At 40.0% G+C, this 14,927-nt stretch overlaps 1 protein-coding gene across 4 annotated transcripts in view; it reads left to right on the top strand.

Annotated features, from left to right (window-relative positions):
• Positions 1-14,927, top strand: part of ZFAND6 (zinc finger AN1-type containing 6) — a 36,357-nt gene that overhangs the window by 16,572 nt on the left and 4,858 nt on the right. For 3 of the 4 annotated variants that reach the window (XM_066195964.1, XM_066195962.1, XM_066195963.1), the window contains 3 exons: positions 8,255-8,424; positions 9,498-9,609; positions 11,723-11,823. In XM_066195964.1, coding sequence (XP_066052061.1) covers positions 8,274-8,424; positions 9,498-9,609; positions 11,723-11,823 — 364 coding nt within the window. In that variant the 5' untranslated portion in view covers positions 8,255-8,273. Of the gene's footprint in view, positions 1-8,051; positions 8,425-9,497; positions 9,610-11,722; positions 11,824-14,927 lie in introns of those variants that run through there. The other variant, XM_066195961.1, reaches the window with a different exon arrangement.

Here is a 14,927-nt window from a genome sequence, read left to right as displayed (position 1 = left end):
GCTCGTTTAGAAATTGTCTTTACTATGTACTGAACTATAGTTACTGTGTTGCTCTCAGTGCTTTTAATGTTTAACTAGTTGTCTTCATTGAAGCTCCCTGTCATGGCTCAATGTAAACAAGCGTGTCTAGCTCCCAGGGTTGTTTGCTGTTTTTTCTCTTGAACCCAAGAAGTGATTTTTTTTTGTGTGTGGGGGTTTGGTTTTGTTGTTTTCACTTGCATTCAGGTTGACCTCTCCAAAAAGGCAGCTCTGTCAGCTTAGATTTTCTGATAGTCCACTGGAGAGGCAGAGACTTGTGCCTCTTTCTGAAAGCATTTCTGTGTTCCTCTGGACTGGAGTCTGCTGCATGAACTGGGCTTGCCTGCAAATGTATTGTGCTATTGGGGAATAAGAGGTTTTTAAGTTTTCCAAGTCAGAGGAAAAAAATGATGTTTCTTTGAATCTCAGGAAGTTTGGATGCTGTCATAACACAAGGATCTAATTCTAGTGGTGCTGCAGTGTTAGTCTAGAACAACTGGGAAGTCCCCCTTGTACAGGCTTAAATGTACAAACAGTGACAATCCTTGGCATCTTGGTATTTTGCTGCTTTAGACTCAAATTGAAATGCATGATAACTAGGAGTGTTGAAGGCTTTATACAGAGTGCTGCACTTAATCTTTTAGGTGTCTTAGCAGTTAGCAGATGCTCCATGAAGTATTGGTCATTCCTGCAAAAAAAACAGCATCACACCAGTAGCTCTGTGTGGCAGCTTTCTGCAATTCCAGCACAAATCCTTTTTTCTGTGCTCTTCGAAATCCAAAATAAATTAAAAAATGATTCTTCCTACTAGGTAATAAAATGTACTCTTACATTACTTGGTAATTATTGGGCTTTTTTAGAATTAATCTTTGGGAGAGTAATGAAGTTAATGGAACTAGCCCTTTATTTGATGTGTTGACTTTACTAGAAAGTTTGGAAATGAAATATGAGAAGTTTGCTTATACTTGTTTTTGTTTGTATGCTTTTGGGTGATCACTGCAAGCAATTAGATGCTTTTGCATGAGGTGAATGAGAGTCTGAGGTACCACTTTTACAGAAGCTAATCTGTGGGTCTGGTAATCCGTGCTTTGCAAAGGTTAAGTGTGGTCACAAGTAGTAATTACAGTTTCAAAGTAACATCTATTAATAGTGTATGTAGACAAGCGTGGAAAACTGAGTCCTTATTATCAGTGATCTCCTTGATACCAGTATACAATCTGTGCATCTTTGTTCTTGCTTAGCAAGAGTGGAGAGGTTGTAGTGAAACGTTCTCTTGTTCCTCGTGTAACCTTGAGCCACAAGAGCAGTCAGCTGTACTTAGCAGCCTGCAATGCTTTAACACTGGAGGCTTTGTCTGTACCAGGTGTTCCTGGGTTTATGATATTCTGGCTCAGATTAGTTATAAAAGTTGCTAATGTTCTGTCCTCTTCCTAAAACCTGAACTGTCTCTTTTCTGTCCATCTGCCTCTTCTGAGTTTGCTCTCTCTCTCATGTGTGTCTCTTTTCCACTAGTGTGATTCTTTCAGTCTTTCTGACATCTTAGATCTGAGATACAGCTTTCTTAAGAGTCCAGATTTTATTTATATTTTAATTTTTGTACAGAACAACTTAAACATTCTCCCTGTTAAAATTGGAAGTGAAGAAAATACTTCTGTAACTCTTTCTATCTTTTTGTAAAGTTTCTGCAAGGAGTGTCTAGTAGAAGGACTTGATTTTAGCCTAAATTAAGTCTGTGCTTGAAACAAAAATAAAAAGCTGTTCAACAGGAATAGACAGGAACATAGTAGATATTAAATGACTTGTCAAGTGAGTTAAAAGAACATCTTATGTAAGTCTTTGGTCACTAGTGTGAGTATTTTGTTTTTGGTATGAAGTCATATAAATCCTACTTCAAATTGCAATTTAAAACTTTGTTTGAGCAGGAAGAAAACTGAAGGTTCAGTGGAATGAGTGGAAAGCTTTAAAATGTATGGATTTTCTTGGTGCTGAGGAAGTTGGAACTCCTGTGTTTTGAAAAATGCAGCAGCTGTGTGTTCTGCTGCTACAGGAACAAAGAGGTCGCTGCCCTTACAGATCTGCTTGCATAGCTGGTCCTTAACCATATTCACTTTTTTTAACTCAAAGCATTCTGATGAAACTGGGTCAGAGTGTAACTACACATGTAGCTGTGCTGGCAAATGTGAACCAGCTGCAGTGCTTTAGCAAGGGTGAGCTGTAAAATGAAATGACATGTCTGACTGCAACCAGCAAGCTGGGCTGAGCTGTAATGACTGAGGCCCCTATTCAAATCTGCCAGTTCTTCTTGGCTCCATAGCAAGTTGCTGGGACATGATAATGCCTTAAAGCAGCTACAAATGACTGCTCAGTGAATGTAAATTGGAGCCTTTTGGGAGACACCAATGGAGTAAAAAAAAACCAAAACGGACTGTTCTGTAACTTGCTGTTAATTTGTGAGTCTAGTGCTTCATACCCTGAGTAGTGTCCTGCTTCCAGCAGGACACCTGAGCAGCAAATTCCAATATGAACCAGTCTACTCCATCACAGCCAGTGCTTTGGGAGCTTCTGCAGCAAGATTCAACAGAACTTCACTCTTGGGCTTTTATTTGCCCTTTGTTTTGATAAGCCTGTAGAGAAATGCATTTCCTATTTATTGTTTTTTGTAGCAGCATGCCTTTTCATATGGTAGTACAGGTGGTATTGGGTGTCTGTGCCAGTACATGCTACAAAGTGAAGTGTATTTTTGTGTGCCCAACTTTGTGTCTTATTTGTGCCTGGAATGAAGCTTTGTATGTTTAAGAAGCACACACTACCACTTTAGTTTCTTCCTTGCTTCATTAGCACAAAGGGAAAGTGACCGTTAGTGTTGGTGCTACTTCAGTCAGTCCTGAATTGTTTCATTATGAAGGTGATTATGATAGAGGGTGGAATATTTTATTCACTTATTGAAATTGGATTTATCATTTGAGGTGAGTGTCAGGTAAAACTGTCAGTGTGCTGATTTTGACAGTGAAGAGTAACTCACTCTCAGTGTTCTGCTTTCTCTTTGAGCAGCAGTTTTGAAGCTGGCATCGGAAGAGTTCAGACTGTGTCTGCTGTGCTGCTGAGGCACAATGCTGTTTGGGTGGTCTCAGCATTAGCTTTGGGGAGGGATCCTTCCCATACCAGTCACAGATTTCAGGAGTGTTTGCAGAACACAAGACTGCAGTGCAGGATGTGAGGATCTGCTTGTTCTCCTTACCACAACTTGAAGTGAGGGTAACTGGTATTCAAGAGACATTTTTCTTTGGGGAAGACATATGAAGAGAAAGCTGGCTTCTGTGCCAGATTTTTTTTTCCCTTGTCTAGAATGCAAGGGGGGGGGGGGGGTGAAAGAGATTATTCTTAAACCTTGTGTGTTTAATCCTGCTAAATGCTGCTCTCTCTGATCTTACTGATTAACATTTGAAGCCTATAAAGCTAGGGTATCAGTTATTTGAAACTAGTGGCATATAAACATTTTAATTAAAAGGAAAAGAAGAAAGGGGGGTGGGGAGAAAGACCAGTATCACAGTGCCTGCTCTGTGAGGAAGAGATGTCCACAAGTATTTTGTTACTTGCTTTACAGAGTATTAGAAGATGTGTCTCTTTCTCCAGAGAACTTGATATCCAGAAGATTTGCTCTGCTTTAGTGTTTGTACAGCTTCAACTCTATACATTTTATGGGCACGTTCTTTGCATATTTTTTGCTTAGTAGTGAGAGGAATTTACTCTGAGGATGTGCTGTGGTGAGGGAGGAAAGGTAGGATCTGCAGCAGCAGTAAGAGGGCATTATTAAATGAATGAAGTTCTGTATTACAGGAGTGACAGGAACAGGTAGACTGTAAGCACCTTTATTTGTGGGAAAAGGAGGACTTAGCCTGCAGAGGTGTGTGCTGCCATGCTTCTAGTGGCAATAAATATCTTTAAGAAAACAGAGGAAATTTCAACTGAAGTTTATCAATTTTTAGCTAATACAGGAAGAGTGTGTTTATTCCATACTCTTCAATGAAGTAGATGTTCTGGGGTTGCACTGAGAGGAGTTGTTGAAGGCTCTTGCACTTCCCTCTAGTCTGCTCCTTCTCATTAGTGCTTGTGCAACTGGTTATACAACTGTATTGTAAAGCAAAGCAGGGAATGCGCTTAAAATATTGTAAGGAGCTCTGTTGTTTTGGGTTTTTTTCTTTAAGATAAATCAATTCTGCATTCAGAATAACCTTCAGAATTCATAGCATTACCCTGTGAATGCTCTGCAGGCACAGCTCTGGGGGAACAGGCAGAGCCCAGAGGCATTTCCAGGAGCTTGATAAGCTCCACATTTGTTTTGTGACACCTCAAACTGAGGGAGACATATACGTAGTCATGTTGATCCCAAGTGCTTGTCATTTCAGCTATGAAGCTGCTTCAAGTGTCATACCGAAGTCAAGCTAGGGGAGACCATTTTTGAAATTATGGATAGTGTATGCACTTGGGATTTATTTTACAGTAGGCTTGATGCTCAGCAAGGGCTCGCTGCCCCTAAAAAGTGTCCTATTTTTAGCCATGTCACTTCCTGTGCCGTGTATGTCATTTCTCTGGAGTTGATCTTCTATCAGATCAGCAAGCTCTCCAGTGCACCAGAACAAATATTTGTGTTGTTTCCACGAGATGACTGAGCTGATGTGGCTGCAGGCAGGGACAGGGGGGCAGCAGTGGCCAGAGCTGTGGGAGCGGGCTCGCCCCTCTGGCAGCGCTATTTCAGCAGTGACTGCCCACCTCTCCTGCTTTATGGGATGTTTGGGCTCGGTGATACTGCGGGTCTTCCTGCGTGTGAGCAGTTTCGAAACAAAAATCATCTGAAGCTGAGCCAAGAACTGGGCTGATGGGAGGCTCTTCCCTCCCCCAAAAACATCTGTTCAGTGGTCTCTGGCTGCTCAGAGTGCAGGCGCTCTGCTGGGGCTGTTTGCCGGGGGCAGGAGGAGGAGCAGCAGTCCCTGGGCAGTGCTGTGTCATCGGCCCTGCCCGCCCGCGGGACTGGTGTGTACACGAGAGGCTTGGCTCAGGGCAGTGGAACTGGGAACTGGTCACAAGAGACTTGGCTCTCTTTCCTTCTGTTTTCGATGCCTGCTTTTGGCTAGTGATTCCCTTAATTCTTTAAGCCTACTCTGCTGCTGAAACAGGCATTTCCACACGTGTCCACAGCTAGACCCTCTCCTGCCCAAACAGCACACATGTGACAAATGAGCTCAGAAACCAATCTGTGTTGAAACTAATTGGCAGAAGGTGGAGTGGTTGATTTTTTAAAGTTTGATCATTTCCTTGTTTCATTTTGGTGCATGTGAGCACTCAAAAGGAGGACTAAGCATGGGAGAGCTTATTATACTGGTTTGGCATTCTGTGGCTTTAGGGTTCAAATAGATGAGTTCGACCATCCCAGGAGCTTGCAGGCTGCTAAAACATGTGTTGTCCCTCCTGGTCATGTGTCCTCCTTCACATGAATTCCAGAGGCTCTACTGTGTTCGACTTTCTACTTCTTGTGGTTTTGCATGTGAACTGATTGAGCTCACTGAACTGTCAGAAAATTTTGTGTTGGTGATGGTCCTTTCTTTTCCTGTGGGTTTTTTTGGTAGCTCACAGCAGTAATTGTGTGGGTGAGGGGGGTTGTACCCAATTGTCTCCTTCATATCCAACAAGCTGTTTTCTTGTTACATGTTCTCCTTTGACTTCATAACATTGCATCAGGTTGATCCTATCTCTTATTCATTGTATTTGTTGAATATTAGCAACCAATGAAAGATCTTCCGCTTCCTGTGGCCCATATTAAAACTCTTCAGAAGAATCCCTGGCACTTCCCTTGGAGATTGAAGTATTCTGGAGCCTCATGCCAGTGGCTTGTGCTTTGACTGGTGACAGGATCCACTTGTTAATGAACTTGGGAACTGGCTTAGCTGGAACTCAGGCCAGCTTTTCTTGTTTTACGTCTGGGCATCTTTGGGCACCTTTCACAGTTTGTTTATTGAATTGGAGCAGAACTTTTTTTTTACATCCATGTTAGAGATTGTTATTCTGTGTTTGTGTTAGCACCTGGTCCCTTCAGCAACCTTGTGTTGGGGAATATTAGCAGTGGCTGGTGCAGTTATTGAGTTCCTGTGTGCTGCTTGAAGCTAATACTGAACAGAAAGAAAATCATGGTACAATCTGGAAGTTCCTGTAGTGTTCTTTAATATGCTGCTGCCTAAAGTTGAAAGAATTAATACTTGTATTGTGACATTGAATCTCTATTAGCTCTTGAAATATTCAGTCAAAAGTGTTTTTAATTAGTCTTTCAATCTTAAATACTCTATGCCAAAAGTGACTTGTGTAAGGTTTCAGCTTTGAATCGGTTCTGGTTACCAAAGCACAGCAAACTCACATTCATTTGTGCTCCCCTGAAATGGCTTCTCTGAGATGTTGGGCCCAGCATAAGAATTAAATTCCACATGCACTACTTGCAGTTTCATTCTGAAAGACTGTCTGGAGAAAAGCAGGAATGAAAGTGCTCTTTCAGCTACAAGTACAGTACTTCAGCAAAAATCAAATTTAGCTGTCGTGTGAGGTCAATGGGGGCTTTGTATGTCGAAAGCAAGTGTTTCTCTGTTGGGGTGGGGGAGTGTGGTCAACAGCTGAAATAAGCTTAATTGCAGGTTGAAGCTAAAAAAGATACTATCAGATTTTGTCTTCCTGCCTGTACATCTTCCTTGTCTTATATCTTGAATACTTCCTGGTCCATAGAGTACCTTATTGCTGTGAGCGGGAGACTTGACTTGTTTCTGTGTTGCTGTTGGCTTTGCAACCCAGAGGTTTGCTCTTGGTATCAATTTCATGTTTTGGGGAAATAAAAACAAAATGGAGTGGATGTGGGTGTGAGAGGAGATGAGATTTCTCTGGAAACAAAATAATGGGAAAGTTGTTTGTGTTTGGCTTCAAATACATTTTATGTAAAAGGAAATATTTTTTTTACTGTGGTGCTACTCACTGTGGTTTAATCTAGTTTTATAACATGGCAACTGGTGAAGTATTCAAGTATCTTGAAACCCCTTTCCCTTTTGTGTTTTTTTTTTTTTGTTTGATATGTATACTGATGTTACTTGCAAAAATGATTTTATTTTTTCAGTAGCATTGCTTATCTTTAGCTTGACTTGCAAGAATTAAAATTACCTATGTTTCAGCTTACTTCTTAACCAGGAAAGGGTAGACCTAAGTTGATCCTGAATTAAATATAAATGTTACTTTCATATACCTAGTTTCTTAATGAGAAGCTGCTTTTTCTCTCAAAATTGGTTAAAAAAAAGTGCAATTGTATATTTATGGAGGGGGGAAAATGGAAAATTAATGTTATCTCATGAAATGACATGTAAAAAATTATTTGCATGTTAGACCATTTGGTAATAGAAGCCTCAGAACACTTAGGGAAATTGTCATTTGTTGTAATTTTCTTGTAATATCTCACAAATATCTGTAAACTTGATTAATACAAGCCACGGGAAAGAAAGATACAGTTTTTATGAAAACCAAATTTAAGGATGTTAAATAATGCAGCAACTCATATATCATGTATCTTCTAACTCATATCTCTTCTGATTTTTATTATATTTTCACACAGAATTTATAAATAGGAGGTTGTGTACATGTCTTAATATTTTTGACTGTAAGGGTGATTTTTTCTTAGTGTGAAAAATCATATTGTGGGGTTTGTGGTAAGCAGTTGTGTCATCTTTCGCTAATGATGCAGTGACTAAACAGTGACATGTGAATTCATGTGACTGTTGTTAATTATAAGGATTATGCAGCAAGTAAGCCTGAGTTACCATTGTCTCTTACTTTGCAGTCCTCATGCACTGTGTCAGGTGTTCAGGTTTCAGCATAAGTGTCCCCCTCCCCTACTCCCCTCACTTGACTGCCAGAAGCAGTAATACTTCCAATATTTGCTAAAATTACTTTTCTTTGTGGGGTATATATTGAAAATAAATTGGTGGGGCTGGGAGGGTGGGTCATGCAAAGCCTACATAATACTGTATTTGTGTTATTGGGCAGACTTTATAGCCTTGTTGGGAAAGGGCACCAAATTACCCACAAGGCATTTTTTTCTGGAAGGTTGTTTTGCTGAGCTGTAGGAAATTCCAGATTTTCAAATGTCAGCTGTAAAAAAAAAAAAAGGGTTTTCTCAGGCCTCTAAATACTGGGTTGTGTGTATCAATTTCAGGTTTATAGAAGAAGGGAGAATGGCTCAAGAAACCAACCGTAGCCAAGTGCCTATGCTGTGTTCCACTGGCTGCGGGTTTTACGGGAACCCTCGCACCAATGGCATGTGCTCAGTGTGCTACAAAGAACACCTGCAAAGGCAGAACAGTAATGGTAGAATTAGCCCTCCTGGTAAGTAACCCCAACACACGTGTGTGCATGAACAGCTCACCTTGACACAAAGGGACAGCAGCTGCTTCCTGACCGTGTCCAGATACTGGTTGCTGGAGCAGTAGTGCAAACCATTTCGTTCCAGCATCTTGCCTTATGGAATGAGCTTGGATGGAACGCTCATAATGGAATTGGGTTGCCACTAATCTGCTCAGAAATAGAATCTTGCTAATACCTTTTGTATTTGTTTGAGTGTTCCTGATTTGAAATTATGAAAATGCAAAAAAAACACTGCACCAACGTATTATAGCTGAAATTACTGACAGAGAGGATTGAGCTTGGGGAATGTTTGTGAAAGGCATTTTAAGTACAGGTATTTCATCTCTGTGGCCTCGTGCGGAAGGATTAACCTGTAAACACTTGATAGTGGTGCCTTTTGCTTTTGAAGGCCTTCAGGGGCTTTTGTGTACATCTTTCCAAAAGTGCCCCTGAAGGCCTTCAAATAAAGATCTGCTGTTATATTACCTCCTTACTAAAATTATCTTGAATTTCATTTCCAGGATAGGAAAAGGCAACAATAGTTTCTGCTTAACTTCACATACTTTCTGTTCTTTTTGGCCCAGTGCCGTTTACTGTTGTCTTTCCTTTTGAACTGAAGCAATAGTTTCTATTGAATCTAGGGATCTGAGTTTTACAACTTCAAAATGCATCTGGAGTTGGCATTAGGATGCTATACTGGTGTTCTCACAGATCCATCTTGGTTTTTTAAACAAAACACCAGCTTCTCATGTCAGCAGTTCATGCTGTGAAAGCTTCTTGGAGATGCTTTAATTAGCAAAAAATAGTAACTGTTTTACAACTCCAGCTTCAAAATTTTCTGCACTGTAAGTTCTGGGGGCTTGGGACTGGAACGAGATGAAAATACGGCCAAACATAATTTTTTTTTTTGTAAAATTATGTTTCATTGTGGTGTAGGCAGAGATTCAATTACTTTCCTGGCTGGTGTTTTAGGGGTTGAAGAGTAAATGTGCTGTGTAACTTTTGTAATCCCAGGAAGCAGCATAACACATTTTCCCTGGGTGTGTGTCTTGCAGCAGCCTCTGTCAGTAGTATCACCGAGTCCTTACCGGTCCAGTGCACAGAGGGCAGTGCCCAGGAAGCTCAGTCCACTTTAGATTCTACATCGACTCCATCTATGCAGCCAAGGTAAGGTGCTTCTGTCTGCCCTGTGTCTTTACAGAAAAATCTGTGTCAGAATGATTAAATGAAGTGTCCTGATCCTGCCTAATTAAATGCTGGAAGCGGGATTAGGAAAAGGTGTAAGATTTCAGTGCTAACTTTAAAGCATGGGATCTCAGGGTGAATGCTAGCAGATCTCTGTGCTTCATCTGGCATTCAAATGGAAATTTGCCTTTAGAATTTAGCCTCAAATAGAAGGTGTCAGCTTCTGTTCTGCAGAGATTTGTCTGGCTGTTCTGCTTCCACAACTTGAAGTTGTACATTTACAAAAGGAGAACTCTTTTCATCCTAGAAATTTGAGGATTTTGTGAAATGGCAGGGAGCTGTTTACTAGAGCTCTCATAAATAAATGTATGATAATGTGTTAACAAGCCTTGCTTTGGAAGGAGTGGAGAGTACTAGAACAGGGTAAAGACACGAGTCTTGGTACAAGTTGTGCCACTGAACTGATCTCTTATTAAACAAGTAATTTCCATCTGGATTATTCAAGGACACATAATGTCCTCTTGTAAATCACTCAGACTTACTAAGTGTTCTCCATTTGTAAAAGCTAAATATTTGTTTATATTTAGTGACTCCATTTCAGTTTAGAGTGACACAACCAACAGCAACTTAAGTGCTTTGGAAATTTTTTGAGTGAAAAGTGTTAGTGTGTTATATCCTATGGAAGCTAAACGTGCAGTAATACTCATTTCAACTTTTATTTAACAAAATGAACGTAGTAGAACTCAGGCTGAGGGCAGTTTCATCAGTCACTGCTGTCTGATTCTGCTCAGGCTGTTTTCTGCTCTCTAGCTTTTTATAGGAGGTGTTATCTCATGCTTGGATCCTGCATATGAACTGAGAGCTAGGTGCCATGCTTGATGCTATATTTAGTCTTTCCATTCTGAGGTTTCTAGTTGGGGTAGAAAATACATATCTTACCCTGAAACAGCTCTTCTGGTGTGTGTAAAAAAAAAAAGTTCATCCAGGTCAATGCACAGATGTGAACCAATTACAGTGCCTTGCCTTTGTTCTCTCACAACTTCAATAAAACCATGAAAGAGTAGAAGTACCTCACTGATCACTGACTTGATTACTGGCTGCAGGAGAAATGAGTGGATGGTTGCTCTTGGACTTGTACTTCAAAAAAATCAGTGTCACTTGCTTGGTTTTTTTTGTTTTCAAAATAAAGAAGCAGGAATTCAACTCCAGTCTCTGGAAATACCTCAGACGTATGATACTCTGAGGACAGATAAAATTAATTGACAATGCCCTTTTGTAGGTGGCCAGATGGGCAGTTCAAGACCTACATGCAGTTCTTGGCAATTAAAATTGCAACTCCAGTGCTGTGGTTGTGCCATGGAGTGCTGGTTCATGGGCTGCTGGATAACCTGGTTTTTATCTTCAGAGTGAATCCCTCAGTGGAAAGGAAGAAGAAAAAATGCAAATGAGGTAGTGCTACCTCTTGCTTGGGACTTGAGCTCTGTCTTGTTCCATAGGAGAGCTGCTGGATGAGCAGCTTGGCTGGGAGTGATGGCTAGTGTTGAATTGCTCTCTCTCAACTGTTCAGGGTGTTTATTGGTGAGTGTTCAGCCATGCTGTGGTTTAGCAGTATGGCTAAAGGGTTGGGAAGTTTGGCCTGCACCACTTTACACTGTGAAAATCCAAGGGGTTCGGTGTGAAGCTGCTGCAGCTTTATTACTGGAAACATTGACACGCTGCAATTTTCTTGTTCGTATCACCAGAACACTGAAACTATCTCCTCTACAATTATCTCGCTAACTTGTGTTATAAAGATCCTTGTATTCTGAATGTTGCATTGTTGCTTCTGTGTGGAATGATGGTATGCCAAACCACCCAAAATATTTTTTCCTTTTTTTATAGTGGAACTGTTTTGTTGCATTCAGTATAAATTAGAAACTATGTTTACCTTTCGTGTCAGTTCAGATTGTGGCAGTTTTAAGTGGTTACAGAAACAACTTCAGAGTGAAAAGTTCTGGGATACCTTTACATCAAGAGGTGCCCTAACATATCTCTTACAGGAAAAGAATGTGGAAATGCATCATAAAAATCATAACTTTCTTCTTTTGCCCCTCAGCCCGGTGTCAAGTCAGTCACTTTTAACAGAATCTGTAGCATCATCCCAAGCGGATAGTACGGCTGTGGACAAAACAGTACCCGAGACAGAAGGGTTGCAAGGTTGGTGCCTGGTTTTCAGTGACAGAACTTATGAATAATGTTTTTTAGACTTTGACTGTTCTTAATACACTCCAGTTCAAGACATGGCTGATCCTCAAACCCAAATATTCTGTGAAATCAGAATGCAAAATAAGGGTAAAGTTTCTTTTCTTAAACAGCAAGTCAAGCTGAAAACTTATGTTTAATTGGTGATGTCAGTGTCTGCCATAAACAAGTGTGTTAATTGGTGTTGGAAATGCACATCATAAATCGACATCCTGTTCTGTCTCTAGGCCATGGCTATTACATCTGAATAGTGTTTAGAGTGTCTGTTACTTCTCAGAGTAACCATTTACAGCACATATTAGAAGTTTATGAGCATATTTGTGATAGAGGGTGTTTGACATAGCCATTGCAAGAACAGGATCAGTATCTTTTATAAACAGGAAACACCTATAAAAGGACCTTTCACCTATGAGCTGTAGTGGTGTAAAATTTTGAACTACTGAAATTTACTTTATCAAGTATTAAATTACCAAACCACAGGCTGTGTTTGCTTAAAGGACAGTAGTTGAGTGGGTTAACTATATTGCCCTAAAATCCTTCTCGCTGGTGCAATGTAAAGTTTCTTTTCACTTTTTTCATGTTTTCTGGGTGCAGACTTTCAGAGCTTAAGACTAAAAAAAATTCAATAATATTTCTTAGGAAATGAAAAAATGTCAGATAGTATACAAAATGTACTCAGACTGGTAACCTATAAGCATTATAAAATATATTTAAAGGTAAGTCAGTAAGTATTCTGCCTTCTGCTTAGACAGTTTAGGTTTTAGTGGGGAGGATTATTTTTCTGTGGACTAGTCTAAACATAGAAGTGTGTGTTCTTTACAGATACAACTTGTAATTCCACTTAAACATTCTAAATATTAGTTCTTCAACTGTGTCTCTGGTATCAAAGATTTGCTTCTGAGATACTTTTCTAAACCTGACCTGTTCCTTTCTGTAGGATGGAATATGAGTCATAAGTCAGCCTCTGTGCTCAGTAAGGACATCTCCTTGGTTAATAAATTGGGAGAAAAGCTTTTAATTCCATTTTTTACCACTTTTACTAACATTTGAGGTGTCAATTAGAAACATGTTTACTCTTGAAAATATACATTCTAGAGATACACTCTGATGCCTGTGAGGAAGTTTGTGTTCTGGAGCTGAGTGCTCTCGTCTCAGTTTTGACAATGCATCTACACGCTTTTCACTGGGCGGCAGAGGGAGTACTTTACTTTATTGACCCTGGCACTGTGAGGTGCTTGGGCCTGTGAAAAGACTTTTCCCAGCAAGTTTTCAGAGGCATGTCTCCCTTCTTACTCATCTGGATAATTTTGTGCTGCTTCTAATTTCCACCTCTATAAGCTCATTCTCTTTATGAGAAGATAAGAGGTTTCTCAACCAAAAGTTTTGAATTTAGGGATGCATCTGTGTTTTACAGTATGTTTTTCAAGGATCAGTGTATATCAGGTGTTTAGATTACTCAGCTGTGTCCTCTGTCCTTTTCTTTCTACGCTCGTTTCTAAACTAAGAACATCACCAGTAGTTGCAGTTCTAAATCGCCATCCCTATTTATAACTCTCTGGCAGGGTCAGCCTTATTTCCTTAAGAGTTCCTTCTGTCTTGTCCTTTAACTGCAAATCATAGGGATTGTAGTGTTTCCAGTTTTAAAGCATTTTGATTTGAAAATATAAGTTTGGAAGGAAAGCAGCTTAGAATGGATGCTGAGAGGGATTTCATTGAATTGCTGTCACAGTTGTGCATCCTGAAGTTTCTTTTTTTGGAATTTGAATTTTAGGTTGCTGACAAGCATGTAATACAAACATGTGAATCCAAGTGGTTTCTTTAGCATTGCCTAAGTTTCTAACATTTAGAAAAAGATAAGGTCACAGCAATGTGCTAGTTGGTCCCAGAGTGAAGTGCATCTAATAGTACTTCTGTTGATGCTGGGGAACAGGAGAAATAATGTCAGTATTTATTTTGATAAAATCTTGCCTTGTGGGAATGTCTGTTCTGGGGCGAATTGTTCTATGCTGCTGGTGTAAGTTAATGTATTGTGTTCAGCTGAGGTCCCCTTAACTTGCCATTTAACAAAAATTACCAGGCTACAATAACATTGAATGAAAGACTGGGTGAATAATTAAGCTTTCTTAGATTACTATTATTACTTTTCTTAAGCAGACAGATAAATGAGACTTGAGCTGTGTGTAACACAGTCCTTGCTGTTTGCAGTCAAGCTAAAATTACAAAGGGATAAAATTCCCAAAGAGAGTTCAGATATGTCTTTGTTGGATTTATGCATTGCAGAAGAAATAGAGGAAAACTCTAGAATATGTTAAAGTGTAGGCTTTAAAGCTAGTGTTTGTATGATGACATATGTGGAACAGTGCAAAGGCCCAGATGCTCTAAGATAGGGACTAACAGAATTTCTTTTTTAACTCTAATGCTCTTAAATACCATAAACATACCATTAAAGATGACCTAAAATGAAACTCATTAAGTACAGTCCAGCTTTTCTAGCAGCTTTCTTCTGTTCTGAGCATCTCTCCAAGTCATTTTAACTACCTCCTGGGCTATTGTGCCTTTTGCTCAACATGGTGGCCCTGTTAGGATTAACCAGTCAGGATTCCTGATTTGTTAGCCAGAGGATTAACAGGGCTGCCTCCAGGCAAGCCTGCAAGCAGGTAAAGAGGTGCTTCACTTCCCTGGGGTAAACAAGTTAAACCCATCGATGTTAGGATTCATGCTTCTGGTTCAGGGAGGATTTTAAAGGCAAATGAAGCTTGTCATGGAAGGCAGGAGGACTCCACCACAAACATTATGGAGCTCCTACAACTGGAGAGCATGGGACTAAAAGTATAAATCCAACTAATGGATGGACTCTCAGACCCTCTGAGTCTGAAAACTTCTGAGAATGAAAACAGCCTCTGTGATTTTCAAGCTTGTTGTGAATTGGAGAGGAGCATGTACTATTAGCATTGCAAAATGCCATCACTTGTGCCCTGTGGTGTGGTTATTATTTGAAAAACCAAAGTACAAAGTTAAATTGGATTAACTGTCTAAAAGATACATATTGTTCTGAATGA

This window comes from Chamaea fasciata, unplaced genomic scaffold (genome assembly GCF_029207755.1).
Source record: "Chamaea fasciata isolate MVZ Bird 193981 ecotype frontalis unplaced genomic scaffold, bChaFas1.0.hap1 SCAF_14, whole genome shotgun sequence".
Taxonomy (NCBI): domain Eukaryota; kingdom Metazoa; phylum Chordata; class Aves; order Passeriformes; family Sylviidae; genus Chamaea; species Chamaea fasciata.
This window is presented reverse-complemented; position numbering and strand designations above follow the sequence as displayed.